The 19,254-nt window shown below is 39.0% G+C and overlaps 1 protein-coding gene across 3 annotated transcripts in view; it reads right to left on the bottom strand.

Annotated features, from left to right (window-relative positions):
* The window catches only part of LOC132393331 (importin subunit alpha-5), a 61,310-nt gene that overhangs the window by 28,253 nt on the left and 13,803 nt on the right, over nt 1-19,254 (bottom strand). The window contains exons 2-8 of one of the 3 annotated variants that reach the window (XM_059968432.1): nt 18,397-18,485; nt 14,117-14,258; nt 12,184-12,291; nt 9,845-9,944; nt 6,375-6,469; nt 5,524-5,655; nt 399-487 (exon numbers count right to left, since the gene is read on the bottom strand). In XM_059968432.1, the coding sequence (XP_059824415.1) occupies nt 399-487; nt 5,524-5,655; nt 6,375-6,469; nt 9,845-9,944; nt 12,184-12,291; nt 14,117-14,245 (653 nt within the window). In that variant the 5' untranslated portion in view covers nt 14,246-14,258; nt 18,397-18,485. Of the gene's footprint in view, nt 1-398; nt 488-5,523; nt 5,656-6,374; nt 6,470-9,844; nt 9,945-12,183; nt 12,292-14,116; nt 14,259-18,361; nt 18,486-19,254 lie in introns of those variants that run through there. The other 2 variants (XM_059968430.1, XM_059968431.1) reach the window with 2 other exon arrangements.

Raw genomic sequence — 19,254 nt, 5'->3', positions numbered from 1 at the left:
CAATGGGAGTGGGGGTGGCAGAGTAGGTGAGGACAGACAAGAGAACTCAGCCTAGTTGCAATTGTAGCATCTCAGAGACAAAAAAAAAGCACCAACATTCTCTGGCTTGGTTGACAACCAAAATGCTTAAAACTAACATTCATCAAATTATTATTGGTCAAAAAGGTCCCTATAAAACATTTAACAGATACTTAAGTCACTTAAAAAGGTGAAGTCAGAAAAGCACAAAAAAGTCCTAATTACATCACACATGCAAACGGAAGTTTTATTAAAACTGAGAAAAATTCAACGTTTAATACAAAGACATTTCTCTCAAAGCTTGAAAAACATATGATATCCCTTTGCAATAAAATTCTAATTCAGCTGTAAATTTTCACATAAAAACTCAAATTACTTACTGAATGAGAGGAGGAAGTATGTTACAATCTAACACATAATCTCTACACATGGTGCTATCCCCTGCAATATTCCCTAGTGCCCAGATAGCCTGCAATTGAAAACATAAAGACATTAAGACATCTTGGTGTGCAATCCAATTCCTTCACACAGCATATAGTACAATTCTGAATAACAAGTATTCAATCATTATTCATGGATGCCTGCACAAGCCTTATAATATCAAATAATCAGGAGAATTAATTTTTAGACCATATAATTATATTGAAGCCTCAGACCAATCACCAAAATAATTCCACTGTCACTGTTCACTCCTCAAAGGTCATTGAACCATTTATATATACTTCCATGCCTAGTATATTTTTATATACTTCCAGGTTGCCTAGGCGCAACTCAAGTAGCAGCAGTACTCTCAACGGACACAATTAAATACTCCCATTTCAGTCTGATACAGCTAAAAAGCACAACAGCTTCCGAGGTTAGTACAGTCAACAAAGATGTCTTAATGCATTTAAACAAACTATCGCTGCTTAAAACCGACGGAAGCAACACCGATTGTGGTCACTAGTGCCCATGGAGAACACCTCGGAAGAAATTCGGATGTAGATCAGGGTTACAAGTGTGTTTAAGGAAACGGGGTTTTAAACTCCCTATACCGACTATCTTGCTGCTGAATGTGTAGTCTTTGATGAATAAAACCAATGATCTCAGATCCAGGGTGCTGATCCAGAGGGATATTAGGACCATGTGTGTCCTTTATTTCACGGAATCGTACCGTATACAGTGATCCAGATCGACGGGTTTACCATACACTGTCAGGATAGATTTATAGAGTGTCTCAAAGGCAGAGGTGGAGGAGTATGCCTCATGATCAACTCTTCTTGGTGCACAAATATATCAGTGCTGTCCCAATTCTGCTCACCAGACCTGGAATATCTAGCAGTAAAGTGCTGTCCATTTTACCCACCATGGGAGTTTTCTGGGGTCATTTTGGAAGCAGTTTACATTCCACCTCAGGCCAATGTCAAGCAGATGTATTGCGTATGTTAATCAAAATGGCTTCTTTGTTTGTTAAAAGTAAAACTGCTTCTTTGTTATGCTAACTGGAGAGAGAGCATTGTCTGGCAGAGCATTCTCAAAGCTTCTCGCAGTCTGTTTAGGCTTAGGGTTGCTGATAATGGGGATTGTATTCATTTGTTAACCAATGGGGTTGGATGTAATTTTTTTCTTGTGGGTCTGAGAGCTGGGGTTTCGCTGTCTTTTCGGGAGCAGGGAAGAAGACACCGAAGAAGGTGGACGTGTGCCACACTGCTTGGTCGACCATTTCCGGTGGTCCCAGGTGCGAGGTCGTGGAGAACGGCTGAAGCGAAGGGTGGTCGAATAGTTCGATGGTTGAGCTCCAACGACGTGCACTAGATTGAGTGAACTCTGATCAGTATTGGCACCTTTTACTTTCTTTTCTTTCATATATACTGTATTATTAGTAATCATTTAGTTCTAGTAAAATCTTTAAAGTATATTCTATAACTGTATCTGGTGAGAGCGCTTGATATTGTGTGTGTGACGCTACATTAACTTGTTTTCCATAGCACCTACGTATATGGGAGGCGGGGTTGTAGAGTGGCTGGAATTTTTCCCCTAGACATATACCAGCCTGTCGCGTAAGCGTTACACTTTAGATCATCTGAGTAATGGGATCAACATGCACGAAACAGTGTACCCCAACGCCTTCACCTTCGTTTTGGGAGATTTTAACCAGGTCACTCTGAAAAAAAATCACTAAGCAACTACCATCAACAGATCATTTTCAGTATCAGAGGAAACACACTAGACCAGTGGCTCCGGAGCCGCATGCGGCTCTTTCATCTCTGTGCTGCGGCTCCCCGTGGTTTGTTAGTTTTTGAAATGTAATTCGAAATCTGAAGATTATGGTGATCTTGTACAATCTAAATAAAATGTTGTGGCGACACCATTTCCTGGCACATCCGAACCGGCTCACAATTAGCCACCGTTCCGGCTAAGGGAGATAGCCTACGGGGGTTTGTGAGTACGTGTCTTTTGGAGCATCCGCGCCCACGGGGGGGCAGGTTGAGGGAGGCTTTAAAGCAAGGCTGTTTAGTTCGAATAAAGTTATGTTTGACTGCAGTGTCGTTATCTTAGTGCTGCGTGTAGCACACCGCTACGTGTTTTTTTATCGCTATTAATATATGTCACTACTGCCAATCCCTGACACCCGCCAGTGCGCTATTTCCTCTAATTTTTCGATCGAAGGTAGGCTAACTATGGAGTAACCTTCAACCCAACGTCTTTTTTTCGGAGTTCAAAACGTTTTTGTTGCATGCAGAAATGTAATTTCGTTTTCTGTGCAGAAGTTCATCAATTTCATAAATGTAACACATTATAGTTTGTTTATACATAGCATAAAGGCAAAAAAAAAAGTTGTATGCAGTGTTATTTCATTTTAAATGTCAAACGGGTTTTGTGGCTCCCAGTGTTTTCTTTTCTGTGGGAAATGGGTCCATATGGCTCTTTCAGTGGTAATGGTTGCCGACCCCTGCACTAGACCATTGCTACACCACCATCAAGAATGCCTATTGTGCTCCTCCACAACCTCACTTCGGGAAGTCTGATCACGTGGCTGTACTTCTACTCCCTGAGCATAGGCAGAGACTGAAGACTGCAGCACCAGCAATGAGGATCAAAGAGGAGCGCCTATAGCACTGTTTTGAATCAGTAGACTTGATTGTATTCAGGGATTCATTTTCGAACCTGGATGAGTATGCTGCAGTTGTTACCAACTTCATTAAAACCTACATGGATGAGTGTGTGCCTACGAAGACTGTACGTTCTCAAACCAAAAGCTGTGGATGAACCAGGAGGTATACCATCTGAAGGCTAGATCGGTGACATTCGAGTCTGGCAACCCAGACCTGTACCAGAAAACTAGGTATGATTTGCAGAGCGCTATCTCAAGGGCAAAGAGACAATTTCGAACGAGGTTGGAGGCGACATCAGATGTACAGCAACTCTGGCAGGGACTGCAAGACATTACTTCCTACAAAGCAAAACCCAATAGCCTGAATGGCAGCGATGCTTCACTACCAGATGAACTCAATGCCTTCTATGCATGCTTTGAAAGGGAGAACACAACTACAGCTGTGAAGATTCTTGATTTTAAAGAGAGTGAACCCTCACAAGGCGTAAGGTCCAGATGGAGTACCTGGTTAGGCTCCGAAAACTTATGCCAACTAACTAGCGTGAGTATTCAAGGACATTTTCAACCTCTCACTGTTACAGGCTGAAGTTCCCACTTGTTGCAAAAAGGCAACAATTATACCAGCCCCTAAGAATAATAATATGCGCTGCCTTAATAACTATCGCTCAGTAGCATTCACATTGACAGTGAAGAAATGCTTTGAGAGGTTGGTCATGACTAGACTGAACTCCTGCCTCAGCAAGGACCATGACCTATTGCAATTTGCCTATCGCTACAGTAGGTCAACAGCAGATCCAATTTCAATGGCAACGGCAAACAGAATCTCAGTGGCTCTCCACACGGCTTTAGACCACCTGGACCTACATCAAGATGCTGTTCATCGACTATAGCACAGCATTTAATACCATCATTCCCGTGATCCTGATTGAGGAGTTGCAGAACCTGGGCCTCTGTACCTCACTATGCAATTGGATCCTCTACTTTCTAAACGGAAGACCAGAATCTGTGTGGATTGGTGATAACATACCTTCCTCACTGACGATCAACACTGGCACACCGCAGGGGTGTGTGCTTAGCCCACTGCTCTACTCTCTATATACACATGCCTGTGTGGCTAGGCATAGCTCAAATACCATCTATAAACTTGCTGCCGATTCAAGCAATGTTGGTACAATTCCAGGTGGTGACAGGAGTGCGTACATGAGCGAGTTACTGTATGCCAACTAGTGGAGTGGTGCCGCAGCAACAACCTGGCAGTCAACATCAGTTAGACGAAAGAGCTGATTGTGGACTTCAGGAAGGGCAAGAAGAAGGAACACATACCAATCCTCATAGAGGGATCAGAAGTGGAGAGAGTGAGCAGCTTCAAGTTCCTGGGTGTCAAGATCTCTGAGGATCTAACCTGGTCCCAACATATCGATGTAGTTATAAAGAAGGCAAGTCAGTGGCTATACTTTATTAGGAGTTTGAAGAGATTTTGCATGTCAACAAAAACACTCAAAAACTTCTATAGTTGTACCATGTATTCTGACAGGCTGCATCACTGTCAGCTATGGAGGGGCTACTACACAGGACCGAAGGTAGCTGCAGAAGGTTGTAAACCTAGTCAGCTCCATCTTGGATGCTAGCCTACAAAGTACCCAGGACGTTTTTAGGGAACAGTGTCTCAGAAAGGCAGCGTCCATTATTAAGGACCTCCAGCACCCAGGGCATGCTCTTTTCTCACTGTTACCATCAGATAGGAGGTACAGAAGCCTGAAAGCACACACTCAGCGATTCAGGAACAGCTTCTTCTCCTCTGCCAGCTAATTCTTAAATGAACATTGAATCTTTGGGCAATACCTCACTTTTTAAAAAAAATATATACAGTATTTCTGTTTTTGCACATTTTTAAAATCTATTCAATATACACAACTGATTTACTTGTTTATTTATTATTTTTTTCTCTGCTAGATTACGTATTGCATTGAACTGCTGCTGCTGCTAAGTTAACAAATTTCAGGTCACGTGCCAGTGATAATAAACCTGATTGTGATATATCTCAATGCTACTCAGAATACCTTTGAAAATTTGCATCTGCAATCAGGTAGCCGTAAAACTGCATTTATGCAGTTCCTGTGTGGCACTTAAGCAGAGGATGGACCAGCAATTCATATTAATAAAATCAAGAGAAGAATGTATCTGTAGAATAATTTTCCATCTTGTTACAAAAACACTTGTTCTTTAACTTGGTAGCTTACTTATAAAATTATTAGCAATTGAAAATACTAACAATTATTCCCAAGCTATAACTCTAACAATAATTCCCAGGATGCAACTTAAAGTACTGACTCCTATTAATTGTTTTTTAAAAAATAGACAAATTCATTTAAAAATTAAGTGAAAGCAGCAAAATTAACAGCAAATGTTACCTGCTCCTGCACATCTTCAAAATCTGATGTTAACAATTCAATAAAGACTGGCACAGCACCAGCCTTAATAACCTCACGGGTCTGTAATGAGCTTCCTGATGCAATGTTTGTAAGCACCCATGCCGCTTCAAACTGTATTAAAGGAAACATTTACACGCTTATAGACATCAACATCATTTTGCCATTTGTTAAAGTTAACTCAAATGAAATTAATCTTCAAAACTAAAATATAATTAATTAAATCCTGTATGCACACAGGAAAATCAATAAATGTGTGGTATTCTTTTAAATGCTCTACAGAAAAAGCATTATTATCAGTTATTTTTCACATTAGAAAGAAAGCTTAACAAAAATAAAACTTAAAAAATCTAAAGTCTAACTTTTATTAAAATAATTATTTTAATATTGAACTATAAAAATATTTTGCTACAGAAGTAATTTGCAAGAAATAGGATACAGGCCATCCCCAGGATACAAATACCTGGATTGTAAAACAGAATAAAGTGCTATATTTACTAAGAAAGTAAAGAGCAGGTAGACAATACAAGGTAGATTGTGAGGTCAAGAGCCCATTTTATTGAATATTCAATAGTCTCAAAATGGAACAACATCCTTGAGCATGACTGTAAATCCTTTCAGGTTTTTATACCTTCATCTACTTGGAGGGGGGAGTATTTCTGGGGTGGGTGGGGTCTTTGATTACGTAGGCAGTGTTACAGAGCAAGAAAAGTGTGGGCAAATTCTATGGATGGGAAGCTGGATTCCACGTTCAACATATCACCACTTCATACTTAATAAAACTATAAAGATGTAGATTATATTCAGCATTTCATACTATACCCCAAAGTTACCTGCAATGTGCAATTTTCTTTCCTTTTAAGGAATTCTACAAATCTTTCAACCACTCCATGTGTGTTGATGACTTCATCAATAGGAGGATTCGGCTCTATTTTTTTTTAAAAAAAGAGATATTACATTCAGGTTTCTTGCTGGATTGTATTTGTCTTTTGATTAAATTTTAACACTATGTGGTTGACATGCAAAAACAATTCACACATTTGTATAGTAAATGCTCCTTCAATGATAACAGGATTAAGTAATCTAGCTTTATTTCTTTTTAACCACACTGAATTTCTAACCTGAGCCAGGCTGCATTACTTAAACACATACATTGGAGATTGATATTTCACATCAGATCATGAAGTGATTGCATTCTAAATTATCTGAAAAGCGTTGTTTAATATAGCTGTTAGGGAGGGTTTAAACTAAGTTGGCAGGGAGAAGGAAACCAGGGTGTTAGGGTCGAGAAAGAGAAAAATAGAAATAAGTCAAAGATACTGTGCACCAAAGATGGCAAGAAGGACAGGCAGGTGAACATAAACAGGATAATTTGCTGTGCAATAGAAATATAACAAAATCTGTAACAGATACTGATCTAAATGTACTGTACTTAAATGCACATAGCATTAGAAATAAAGTGAATGACCTTGTCGTACAGCTACCGGTTAAAACATATGACATTGTGACCATCACCGAGTCATGGATAAATGATGGATGTAATTGGGAGCTGAATGTCCAAGGATACACAATGTATAGGAAAGATAGGAAGGTAGGTAAAGGGGGTGGCATGGCCCTGATGGTAAGCAACGATATCAAATCACTAGAAAGAATGGACATAGGATCAGAAGAGGTAGGATCTTTATGGGTTGAGTTAAGAAATGACAAGGGTAAAAGGACACTAATAGCAGTTATATACAAGCCTCCAAACAGCAGCCAGGATGTGGACTACAAGTTACAGCTGGAAATAGAAAAAGCTTGTCAAAACAAAAATGTCAAGATAATTATGGGGGATTTTAATATGAAAGTGGGTTGGGAAAGTCAGGAAGGTACTGGATCTCAGGACAGGGAGTTTACAGAATGCCTAAGGGATGGTTTTTTGGAGCAGCTTGTCCATAAGTCCCCAGGGGATCGGCTGTTTTGGATTGGGTGCTGTGTAATGAACCTGAGGCAATTAGGGAGCTAGAGGTAATGGAAACCCTTGGAAGTAGTGATCATAATATGATTGAGTTCAGTTTCAAATTTGAAAAGGAGAAGCTGGTATCAGGTGTACCGATGTTTCAGTGGAACAAAGGAAATTACAGTGGTATGAGTGAGGAACTGGCTCAAATTGATTGGAAAAGTAAGCTAGATGGAGGAACCGTAGAGCAGAATTGAATGAAAATCCTACAAGAAATAAGGAAAGTGCAGCAAAAATATATTCCAAGAAAAAAGAAAATCATGAATGGAAAAACAGCACAAATGTGGCTAACAAGAGAGGTTAAGGCTAAAATAAAAGCAAAAGAGACAGCGTAGAAGCAAAAATTAGTGGGAAAACTGAGGACTGGATGACTTTTAAAAACTAAGGAAACTAAGAAAGTCATTAGGAAAGAAAAGATAAATTATGAAAGGAAGTTGACAATTAACATAAAAAAGGATATTGAGTTTTTTTTAAATATATAAAAAGTGAAAGAGTGACATGGGTAGATATAGGACCGATTGAAAATGATGCTGGAGAAATTATAATGGGTAACAAAGAGATGGCAGAGGAACTAAATGAGTATTTTGCATCAGTCTTCACAGCAGAAGACATTAACAACATACCTGATAGCCAGAGGTCTCAGGGAATGGAATTAGGTACAGTCAAAATTACTAGAGAGAAAGTGCTTGCGAAGCTAAATGGACTAAGGATAGATAAGTCTCCCGGACTGTATGAGCTACACCCATGGGTTCTGAAGGAGGTGGCTTTGGAGATTGTGGAGGCATTGGAAATGATCTTCCAGGAATCAACAGACTCTGGCATGGTTCCGGAGGACTGGAAGGTTGCAAATGTAGTTACACTGTTTAAGAAAGGAGGGAGGCAGCAAAAAGAAAATTACAGACCTATTAGTCTTGACATCGGTAGTTGGAAAGTTATTGGAGTCAATCAAGGACGAGGTTATGAAATACCTCAAGGTGCATGACAAGATAGGCCCAAGCTAGCATGGTTTCATGAAGGGAAGATCCTGCCTCACCAACCTATTGGAATTTTTTGAGGTAATCTCAAATAAGATTGACAAGGGAGAGGCTGTGGATGTTGTGTATTTGGATTTTCAAAAGGCATAAGAGGCTGCTTAATAAGATGAGAGCCCATGGAATTACAGGAAAGATATTGGAATTGGTGGAGCATTGGCTGATAGGCAGAAAGCAAAGGGTGGGAATAAAGAGATCCTATTCTGGTTGGTTGCCAGTTACTAGTGGCATTCCACAGGGATCGGTGTTGGGGACTGCTTCTTTTTACACTGTATATCGATGATTTAGATTATGGATTAAATGGTTTTGTGGCTAAGTTTGCAGATGACACCAAGATAGGTGGAAGAGCAGGAAGTGTTGAAGAAATGGAAAGGTTGCAGAGAGACTTGTTCAGTTTAGGAGAGTGGGCAAAGAAATGGCAGATGAGATACAATGCTGAGAAATATACGTTTGTGCATTTTGGAAGAAGAAATAATCAGGCAGATTATTATTTAGATGGGGAAAAAATTCAAAAATCAGAAGTGCAAAGGGACTTGGGGGTCCTCGTGCAGGAAACCCTAAAGTTTAACCACAAGGTTGGATTGGCAGTAAGGAAAGCGAATGCTATGTTGGCATTCATTTCAAGAGGAATAGTGTATAAGAGTAAGGAGGTGTTGATGAGGCTCTATGGGGCACTGGTGAGACCTCATTTGGAATACTGTGTGTAGTTTTGGGCCCCCTATCTTAGAAGAGATGTCCTGATGTTGGACAGAGTTCAGAGAAGAGTTACGAGGATGATTCCTGGAATGCTGGGGCTAACGTATGAGGAGCGCTTGTCGGCTCTTGGACTGTATTCATTAGAGTATAGAAGAATGAGAGGGGATCTCATAGAAACATTTTGAATGTTGAAAGGGTTGAACAGAGTAGATGTGGAAAGGCTGTTTCCCTTAGTGGGTGAGTCCAGGACAAGAGGCCACAGTCTTAGAATTAGAGGGTACCCATTTAAAACAAGATGAGGAGAAATTTTTTTAGCCAGAGAGTTGTGGATTTATGGAATTCGTTGCCACATACAGCTGCGAAAGCCCGATAACTGAGGGTGTTTAAGGAGGTGATTGATAGGTATCTAATTCATCAGGGTATCAGGGGATATGGGGAAAAACAGAAATTGGAACTAGATGAGAGAATAGTTTAGCTCATGGTGGAGTGGCAGAGCAGACTCCACGGGCCAAATGTTCTTTTGTCTTCTGATCTTGTGAAAAAGAAATATGTCATGTTGTACAAAATACATCTTTACCTTTGGAAAGGAGCTTTCGAAATTTCTGAGTAGCAGCCAGCTGCTGTTCAGAATTATTAGAGAAAATCATCTGCACCATATCAGAGGTGATCACTCCAGTCTGTACATCAACATAGAAAAACAGAAAATTAGAACTGCAACCACAGAACTGAGTTCAAATTACCACATTAACTAAAACGATTCATTATGTTAAGTTTTAAATTATTTAATTTCCAGATAAGGATAGCTCTGGTACTAATTTCAAAGTACATTTATTATCAATGTATACTATATACAATCTTGAGATTAGTCTCCTTACAGGTAGCCACGAAACAAAGAAACCCAATAGAACCTACTAAGACTATCAAACACCCAACATGCACAAATCGTGCAAACAAAAGTATGCAAATAACATTCAGAACTGAAGTTCATGAAAATGAGACCACAGCCATGAAGCCAGTCACAGCCGATCCAGGAGCCCATTCGTTGCAGGCCACAGTCTCAGTTCAGCGCAGAGATGAGTAAACCTCACAGAGCAGGAAGTTTGAACATCAGCACTTCCCTCTCATCCAGCCCCAACATTCTGACCTTTTCAATCTGGGCCGACTCTTAAACTGGCCAAACCTCAGCTTCCTCACTCTCAGACCCAGGCCCTGCTACCTCGACTCAGTCCGTACCTGACCTTTTCCAGCACTACATCAGTCAAACACTGGTTTATCCTCCACACTTGGGTTCTGCCACTTTGAATCACCTCCAAGTGGGCTTCAGCAGTGGCCAAACATTGGCTTGCCCCACTTTCGGGCCTGGGTCCTGCCTCCTTGCTTCGGCTCATACAAGCTGCAACTGTCCTGTACCTTTGAGACTTCAGTTCACATAGCAAAAATGCCAAGTCATACAGATGGTTTAAAAACTCTACTCCAAAAGGGAAGTTACAGGCTATTGATTGCAGTGATCACTTTCAAGAAACAGTGATTAATATAGTTAACAGTTTTATTTGCTACCAACAAGTGTTGTTGCTGTGCTTCACCAGCACCATTGATATTATGTCCTTATTATCCACCATCAACGCGAGCGTGAACCTCTTGTTTGAATAAATGAAAAATTCAGAAACATCTAATACATCCTAAAAAAAAATATGCCCTGTAATGTTGTGTTAACATGTAAATATATTTAAATATCAAAAAAATTATATTAAGTAGCAAACTACTACCACTAAATGTATCAACACTTATAAATGGTGACTGGTTTTTAAATCAAAAGATGCAAGGACCATTAGGATTGCATACAGCTGCTTTGGATTTGAAAACTGATTGTTCTATTTATAGTGTCTGCTTTCTCAGTGTATATGTGCGTAAAATATATTTGTTCAAAAATATAACGGTGGGTCATAGGGTCCATTTCATGGGTAAATTTATGCATATTACACAGATTCAGTGTACTGGAAATTCTTAATTTGTTTATACTTGATATCTCCATTTCAAACTTTTCTATAAATCTGTTTTAAGTTCTCAAACTTCTATCATTTCAGATGGTTTGTTTGCTATATTAATACAAAGGATTGTTAATATCCCAAGAGAATAGAGATTTATATTTTACTCAACAAATATTATCAGAATAATCTACACCTTTTCCCTAATGACCCAAGGAATTTGCCGATATTTTATGTTCACATCTTGAGAAGAACCTGAACTAGGAATCCTTTGGCTCAAAGACAACAGCATAACTACCTGAATTAATCAGAGGTTTCAGCATCCTGAATTTATTAGTATTTTTGCATTAGTAGAGCAAAAGATGCACAATTAACAGGAGCTTTTAAAGGACAGCTTCCTTCAGTATTAAATAAACCAGTATATAGCTATGTAACAAATGGAGAACAATCTTTGACATCCACATTTAAAAACAGTCACTTTGACCAATGAGGCTATTGCCCCATATGCTTATATTTAGAGTATCTCACAAGATGCTATTGGTTGGAAATCAATATGTATTAAGTAAATACCAAGGAAATAAGGATCAATAAACAAATTATATTTGTTTCTCGTATAGAAGTTTCAAAGATTAACAGTAAAACAAATTATTCAACTATCAAAATATATATACAGCTTGATAGGAATTTAAGGAAATTTCATTTTCCTTCAAATGTTTAAGCAAACTTTTATTGCCCTTCAAATTATGGCTCTCATAGCATTTATAGTCTAAATATATTTTTGGTCAAACTTAGTGAACCCAATGGCTTACAAACCAGTCTTCAAGGATATCTCAGTTTTCCACAGATGTTCTCTAAAGACATTATTGGACAAGGATGAAGCCGTGTCAAACCAGCCAAAGCATGGTACTGTGGTAGATGCAACATTGCTTACCAAAGCCATATCCATATTTATTTGTGATTCATGGAATCCACTGTCACTCATTACCTCTTCCTCTTCATCATCTTGTTCTGTATGTGTGACATTTCTACGTTTGAACAACTAAAAGAAAGCAAATAAAGTACATAATATAGAATAGAAAGACAAGACTTGAAATACTCAGCAAGTCAGGCTTTTAGATTAATCTAACAATTGGGTAGAGACAAGCAAATAAGTTCATTTTCTTGTCGAGCAAGTCAAAATAGCATCCGCTGTTTTTGTGTGTGTGAAAAAATGTGCTGTGCTGTCTTTATATTGCAATCAGTTCAATGTGTAGGACAAAAACCAATAAGGAATAACTGTAGATTGCAATTATTTTAAGATATGAGCAATATCACTTTAGGAAAACTATGCATGATGAATAAGCTCTTCTTGGGCTTCAAACAAGGCACAGGTTTCAATAAGAAACTCTGCCATCATCTTCAGGGATAATGCACATCTAGTTAGATGATATTTATACCCATGGATTCTGTTACTCCTAATTGGTTTGTCCTCATCCAATCAGGTTTCTGCTCTGCTACTTCGTTCACAATCAAATTCCAGTTCTTACTTTGGTCTTAGTTAAAATCTTTTCCTCTAGTTTTATTTTAAAAATATACATGGTTTATTTACAATGCATGATCTACAATGATTTGGAAGTTATCCAAAAGGGTTTTTATTTTTGCAAAAAATTCAAGGTAACCAGATTTAAGTTCAAGTTCAGAGAGTTGTGTATATTAACACATGAAAGAGACTGGGACAATGTCTGAGAAAAGGAAATTACATTATAATGTGGTCAATCAATTTTGGAATATTGCATTCAGTTTTGGTCACCCTACTATGGAAAAGATACTATTAAACTGGAAAGAGTGCAGAGGACATTTTGCTGTAATTTAAGGGACTGAGGAGGCTGGCACTTTATTCATTGGAGTGCAGAATGAGGGTGATCTTATAGAAGTATAAATATCACAAGATGTGTCAACAGGGTGAAGGAACTACTTCCATGGATGGGGGATCAAAAACTAGAGTACTTAGGTTTAGGGTGAGAGGGGAGAGATTTAATAGGAACCTGAGATGCAACATTTCCTCCTACAGGAAAATCAGAAAATGGAATAAGCTGCCAAAGGAACTGGGTAAAGCACATATATTTAAAAGGGACTTGACAACTTACATACATAGGAAAGGTTTTGAGGGAATATGGGCGAAATGCAGTCAAATAACCAGTTGGGCTAAAAGGTCTGTTTCTGTGCTGTATGGCTTTCTGACTCTTATCGTGACCTTTAAAATGGGAAACTAAGTGAAAAGGAAATAATGGCATAGGATCAAGTGAAAAGAAGGTGGTACCATGGATGAGACCATCTCATCACAAAACATGAGCGGGCATGGAAAACCAAGGGCAGACATGTGTCATTCCGCATTTCTTATCAATTTTCAACAAGATGCCACATACCTTAATATAGCTACAACAGTGACAAGAGCCCTGTGTGATACAGTAAATTAAAAAAAAATCACCAAATTAATGGATTGTGCCAAAATCAATTCAAAAGATATACACATTTCATTTTACTTGCCTTTCTGGAGAATTTAAATTTATCAGATTTTGTTTTGTGGCAGTGGTACAGTGAAATACATAAAAAAGTACCATTAGTCCAATACGAACTATAAAAAAAAATCAGTAGTCCACAATGAGAGCAAAAGAGGTTATGTTCATGGATCATTCAGAAATCTGATGGTGGAGGGTAAGAAGCTGTTCTTAAAACACTGAGTACGTGTCTTCAGGCTTCTGTACCTCCTCTCTGATGGTAGTAATGGGGAGAGAGCATGTCCTATGTGGTAGGGGTGCTTCATGAGAGATGCCACTTTTTTTGAGGCATTACCAGATGCCATGGCATGAAAGCGGTATTTATACCTGTTCTTCACGTTTCTGTTTCCTTAGCTGCAGCCCTTCTTCCTCCCTTCGTCTTCTCATCTCATCAGGATTGAGAGAGTTATTTTTGTAGCTTTTCAGTCGAAAATTTTCTTTTCCTGTGCTTAACATGGCCTCAGGCAAGCTGAAAAGACAAATGCAGAAAAATTAACTTAAATTCTAACTAATTTCATGGCTGGACTCCTTGCTGCTCAAAACGGAGAGCCCAATGCAAGCCTTTTACTCACTGGAGGAAATAATGCTTGACAGCTACAAATTATAAAATATTTTAAAAACAAATTTTAAAAATGCAAATTAAGAAAAATCCAAAATTGTAAATTCTTAAAGTAACTGAACTCTGCAAGCATTATCAAGTATAGATGTATTAATCTAAACTATACTGGTAAAGATTGCTATTTGCACACAAACAGTGCACAAAATGACTGCCTGGTTTGCTGATTATAACAACATAATTAAATGTACAAGTCAATAATATCAAGGCTGCTCGTTTATCTTAAGCCTTATGGATTTGAAGTTAAAATTGTGTTTATTGTCATGTGTGTATCTGTATGTATATGATCAAAGTGGCCATAGTACTGCTAAATTGCAGTAATTAGGTTTTGCCAGTTGGTTCAAGAAACAAATGGTTGAAGGAAAGTAGCTGTTTTTAAACCTGGTAGTGTAAATGTGAAAAGATGGCGTAGCCAGGATGGTAGTGATCTTTGTTGATAGTTGTTGCCATCTTGAGACAGCTATTCCTGCAGATAGTACCAAAGGGGAGAGATGTCCAAAGCCTACTACTTACTCTTTACAGCTTCTTACATTCCTGTCCATTAGAATTAGCATTCAAGACCACAATGCAACCATTCAGGATATTTACAAGGTTATTAGAGGATTTGATGATGACCCAAATGTTCCTAAACCCTTTTAGGTAAAGATGTTGATGCACTTGCCTTAAGACTGCATCTATGTGCTGGGCCCAGGCCCCAAATCATCTGAATTCACATCCGGATTTTCTGCCCAGGCCAAAACATTTATTTGCATTGACAAAGACACAAATAAGTATTTGCACTGTCTTGATTTTCATTTTCAGAACATGTAAAATAAAATTTACAATTGACCAAACATATTTAATTTTCTAGGGAATTTTAAGCACAGTCACATACCAAACCTCTTCAAACTCCTAACAATGTAGATCCAATGATGTGCCTTCTTCATGACAGCATCAATGTTGGGTCAGGATATATCATCTGAAATGCTCACACTCAGGAATTAAAGTTACTTAGCCTTGCACTGCTGACCCCTCAATAATGACTGGTGCATACATCCCAACTTCCCATCATAAAGTCCACACTCTTTTGAAATTTGAGAAGGAGAAACTAAATTCAAATACGTCAGAAATTTCAGAGGAATAAAGGAAATTACAATGGTATGAGAGGGAAACTGGCCAAGGTTGACAAGAAAGGAACACTAGCAGGAAGGACAACAGAGCAGCAATGTCTGGAGATTCTGCGAAAAATGAGGGAAGTGCCCAAATAAGAAGAAATTTTCGAATGGAAGGACAACACTACCGTGGCTGACAAAGTAAAAGCAAAAGAGAGGGCATCCAAGGAAGCCAAAGCTAGTGGGAAGAAAGGATTGAGAAGTTTTTAAAAACTTGCAGAAGGAAACTCAAAAGGACATTAGGAAGGAAAAAATGAATTATGAATGAAAGCTGGTGACTAATATCAAAGAAGATAATAAAAGCTTTTAAGTACTGTACATAAAGGGTAAAAGAGAGTTGAGGGTAGATATAGGACCAATAGAAAATGACGCTGGAGATATTGTAACGAGAGACGCAGAGATGGCAATGGAACTGAATGCATATTTTGCATCAGTCTTCACAGTGGAAGACATCTGTAGTATACCGGACATTCAAGAGTATCAGGGAAGTGAAGTACATGCAGTGAAATATACAACTGAGAAGGTGCTCAGGAAGCTTAATGGTCTAAGGGTGGATAAATCTCCTTGACCTAATGGAATGCACCCTTGGGTTCTGAAGGAAGCAGCTGGAAAGATTGCAGAGGCATTAACAATCAATAGATTCTGGCATTGTACCAGATGACTGAAAAATTGCAAATGCTTCTCCACTATATGGGCAAAGAAGTGGCAAATGAAATACAATGTTGGAAAGTGAATGGTCATGCACTCTGGTGGAAGAAATTAATGGGCAAACTATTATTTAGATGGGGAATGAATTCAAAATGCAGAGATGCAAAGGGATCTGGGAGTCCATATGCAGGATACCCTACAGGTTAACTTCCAGGTTGAATCAATGGTGAAGGTGGCAAATGCAATGTTGGCATTCATTTCTAGAGGTATAGAATATAAGAGCAGGGATGAGATGTTGAGGCTTTATAAGGCACTCGTGAAACCACACGGAGTATTAAGTGCAATTTTGGGCTCCTTATTTTAGAAAGGATATACTGACATTGGAGAGGCTTCACAGAAGATTCACAAGAATGATTCTAGGAATGAAATGGTTACCATATGAGGAATGTCTGGCAACTCTTGGGTTGTATTCTGTGGAGTCAGGAGAATGAGGGGAGATCTCATAGAAACATTCCAAATGTAAGAAGGCCTGAACAGATTAGATATGGCAAAGTTATTTCCCATGGTAGGGGAGTCTAAGACAAGAGGGCACGACTTCCGGATTGAACAGAAATGTGGAGAAATTACTTTAGTCAGAGGGTGGTAAATCTGTGAAATGTGTTGTCATGAGCAGCTGTGGAGGCTAAGTCATTGGGTGCATTTAAAGCAGAGATAGATAAGTTCTTGATCAGCCAGGGCATCAAAGGGTATGGGGAGAAGGCAGGGGAGTGGGGATGACCAGAAGAATTGAATCAGTCCATGACTGAAAAGCAGAGCAGACTCAATGGGCCGAATGGCCTATTTCTGCTCCTGTATCTTATGGTCTTGGTTTAGCAGTTTGGTGATTAATACTGAGTGGATGATGGTGTTCTACGCTAAGCTCTAAAACAAGAAACAGCAAATATTTTGCTGTTGTATAGGTGTTCCAAAGTAGAGTGGTGAGCCAGTGAGATTATGTCTGCAGAAAACTTGTTCTGACAGTAGGTGAATTGCAACAGATCCAGTCTTCACTTAGGTAAGAGTTAATTCTAACCATGACCAAGCTCTTGAAACACTTCATTACAGAAATGTAAGAAGTGCTACCAGTCAATAGTCATTCAGGCTGCTTACCCTACTTCTCGTGGGCATCGGTATGATTGTTACCTTTTTGAAGCAGGTAGGAATCTCAGACTACAGCAGCGAGAGGTTGAAGATGACCTCAAACACTTCAGCCAGCTGGGTTGGAACATTTGCAGTGCCTGGCCAGATACACCTTTGAGGCCTGTCGCACTGCAAGGGTTCACCCTCTTGATTCAGATGGCGCTAGCACTCCCCAGTCAACATTTTCCAAATAGAAAACGAAAATATCTTCTTTTTACACCTAATTTTCACTTTAAATGTGTTTCTGGGACTGTTAGAGGCTATACTTGTTTGAGTGATCCAGTGCTTTGCTGTCTCTGTTAGTTTTTTGTGCAGGGGAAGGGTCAATGGTCCTGCTGTTTTGTGCGGGGGGGCTGGGGGGATGATCAGGATGCAGTTCTTCTTTGTACCGGCGGTGGGGGTGGGGGTTGAGTTTGATGTTTCTCTCTGAACGACTTTCATATTCTTTGTTTTGTCGCTATCTGGAGAATACAAATGAGCCTTTGAACATTGGCCTGAGACAGATCACAGGGTCACCAGATGCTGTCTGTAGCTTTGTACAGGTGTAGTGTTAGTCTAGTTTTTAAACGTGTGCATAAAAGAAATTGAGATCACTGGGGAGTGGCTCTCAATTTCAGGTTCACGCCATCATAATTCCTTCATCTAAGCTGAAGATAATGGTTTTTTTCCTGTGGTATTTACCTTTAAATTAGGTCTAAATTTCTACCATATTATGTCATTATTGCCTGGAGGAATTTTTAATCACAGGATTTCTTATTAATCAAATCTGAAATCATTCTTTGCTGGGAAGATTCCATTCCAAGAACTATCCTTGCTGCATTCTACAAATTCTTCTTCAACAATAGTTTGGATTGGTTTAGTTTAGTTTGGTTAGTTCAGTTAGGTTTGTCAAATCTTTTAGAGGTATATACCCACTCCCACCAGACTTCTTTGCTCTGCTGTGATTTTAACCCAAATTGATTCTAATTTACCACCTACTATCTCTATGTGATGACTCAGCACCTTTCCAATACCTTCTCCATCTTCATTTTTGGAACTTTGTATAACATTGGATTCCCAGTCTTGTATAACATTGGATTCCAGGAATCCAATCCTGGCCAGCCTGCAACAACATCATACAATAAAATTCACATCTAGCAGTTTAACAAAGAAGCTAAAATTGAATGTATTGGAATTATAGTTAAATAAAAGGCGGCATATGGACACATGAGAAAGGAACTGGCAAAAGTTGATTGGTAGGGATCCCTAGTAGGGATGACGGTAAGACAGTAATGGCAAGAGTTTCTAGGAGCAATTTGGAAGATGTAGAACCATTTCACCCCCAAGAAGTAAGATTCCAAAAGCAGGAAGAGGCAATTGTGGCTAACAAGGTCAAAGTCAGTATAAAAGCTAAAAAGGCATACAATATTGCAAAAAATTAGCAGGAAGCTGAAGGCTTGGGAAGCTTTTTAAAACCAACAGAAGGCAACTAGAAAAGGCAATAAGGGGAGAAAAGATAAAATATACATGTAGCCAATAAAGTGAAAGACGATAGCAAAAAGTTTTTCTCAGGTACATAAAGTGTAGAAAAGCCAAGAGTGGACATTGAACTGCTGGAGAATAATGCTGTAATATTAGTAAAGGGGAAGGTGAACTCATAAAATTAATCCTCAATGTGGAAGACATCAGTAACACTCCAGTAAGTCAAGGGAGTCGGGTGCAGATATTGTGCAGAAATGAGTGTAGTCAGTGTTACTCAGGAGAGGTGCATGGGAAGCTGAAAGATATGGAAGTGGATAAGTCACCTGGACCAAATGAATTAACACTCCAAGGTTAGGCATTAATAGTGACCTTTCAGGAATTACTAGACAGGGATAGTTCCAGAGGACTGG

Source organism: Hypanus sabinus, chromosome 4 (genome assembly GCF_030144855.1).
Source record: "Hypanus sabinus isolate sHypSab1 chromosome 4, sHypSab1.hap1, whole genome shotgun sequence".
In the NCBI taxonomy this organism is placed as follows: Eukaryota; Metazoa; Chordata; class Chondrichthyes; order Myliobatiformes; family Dasyatidae; genus Hypanus; species Hypanus sabinus.
Note: the sequence above shows the minus strand (reverse complement) of the source record. Positions and strands in the feature narration are given on the sequence as shown.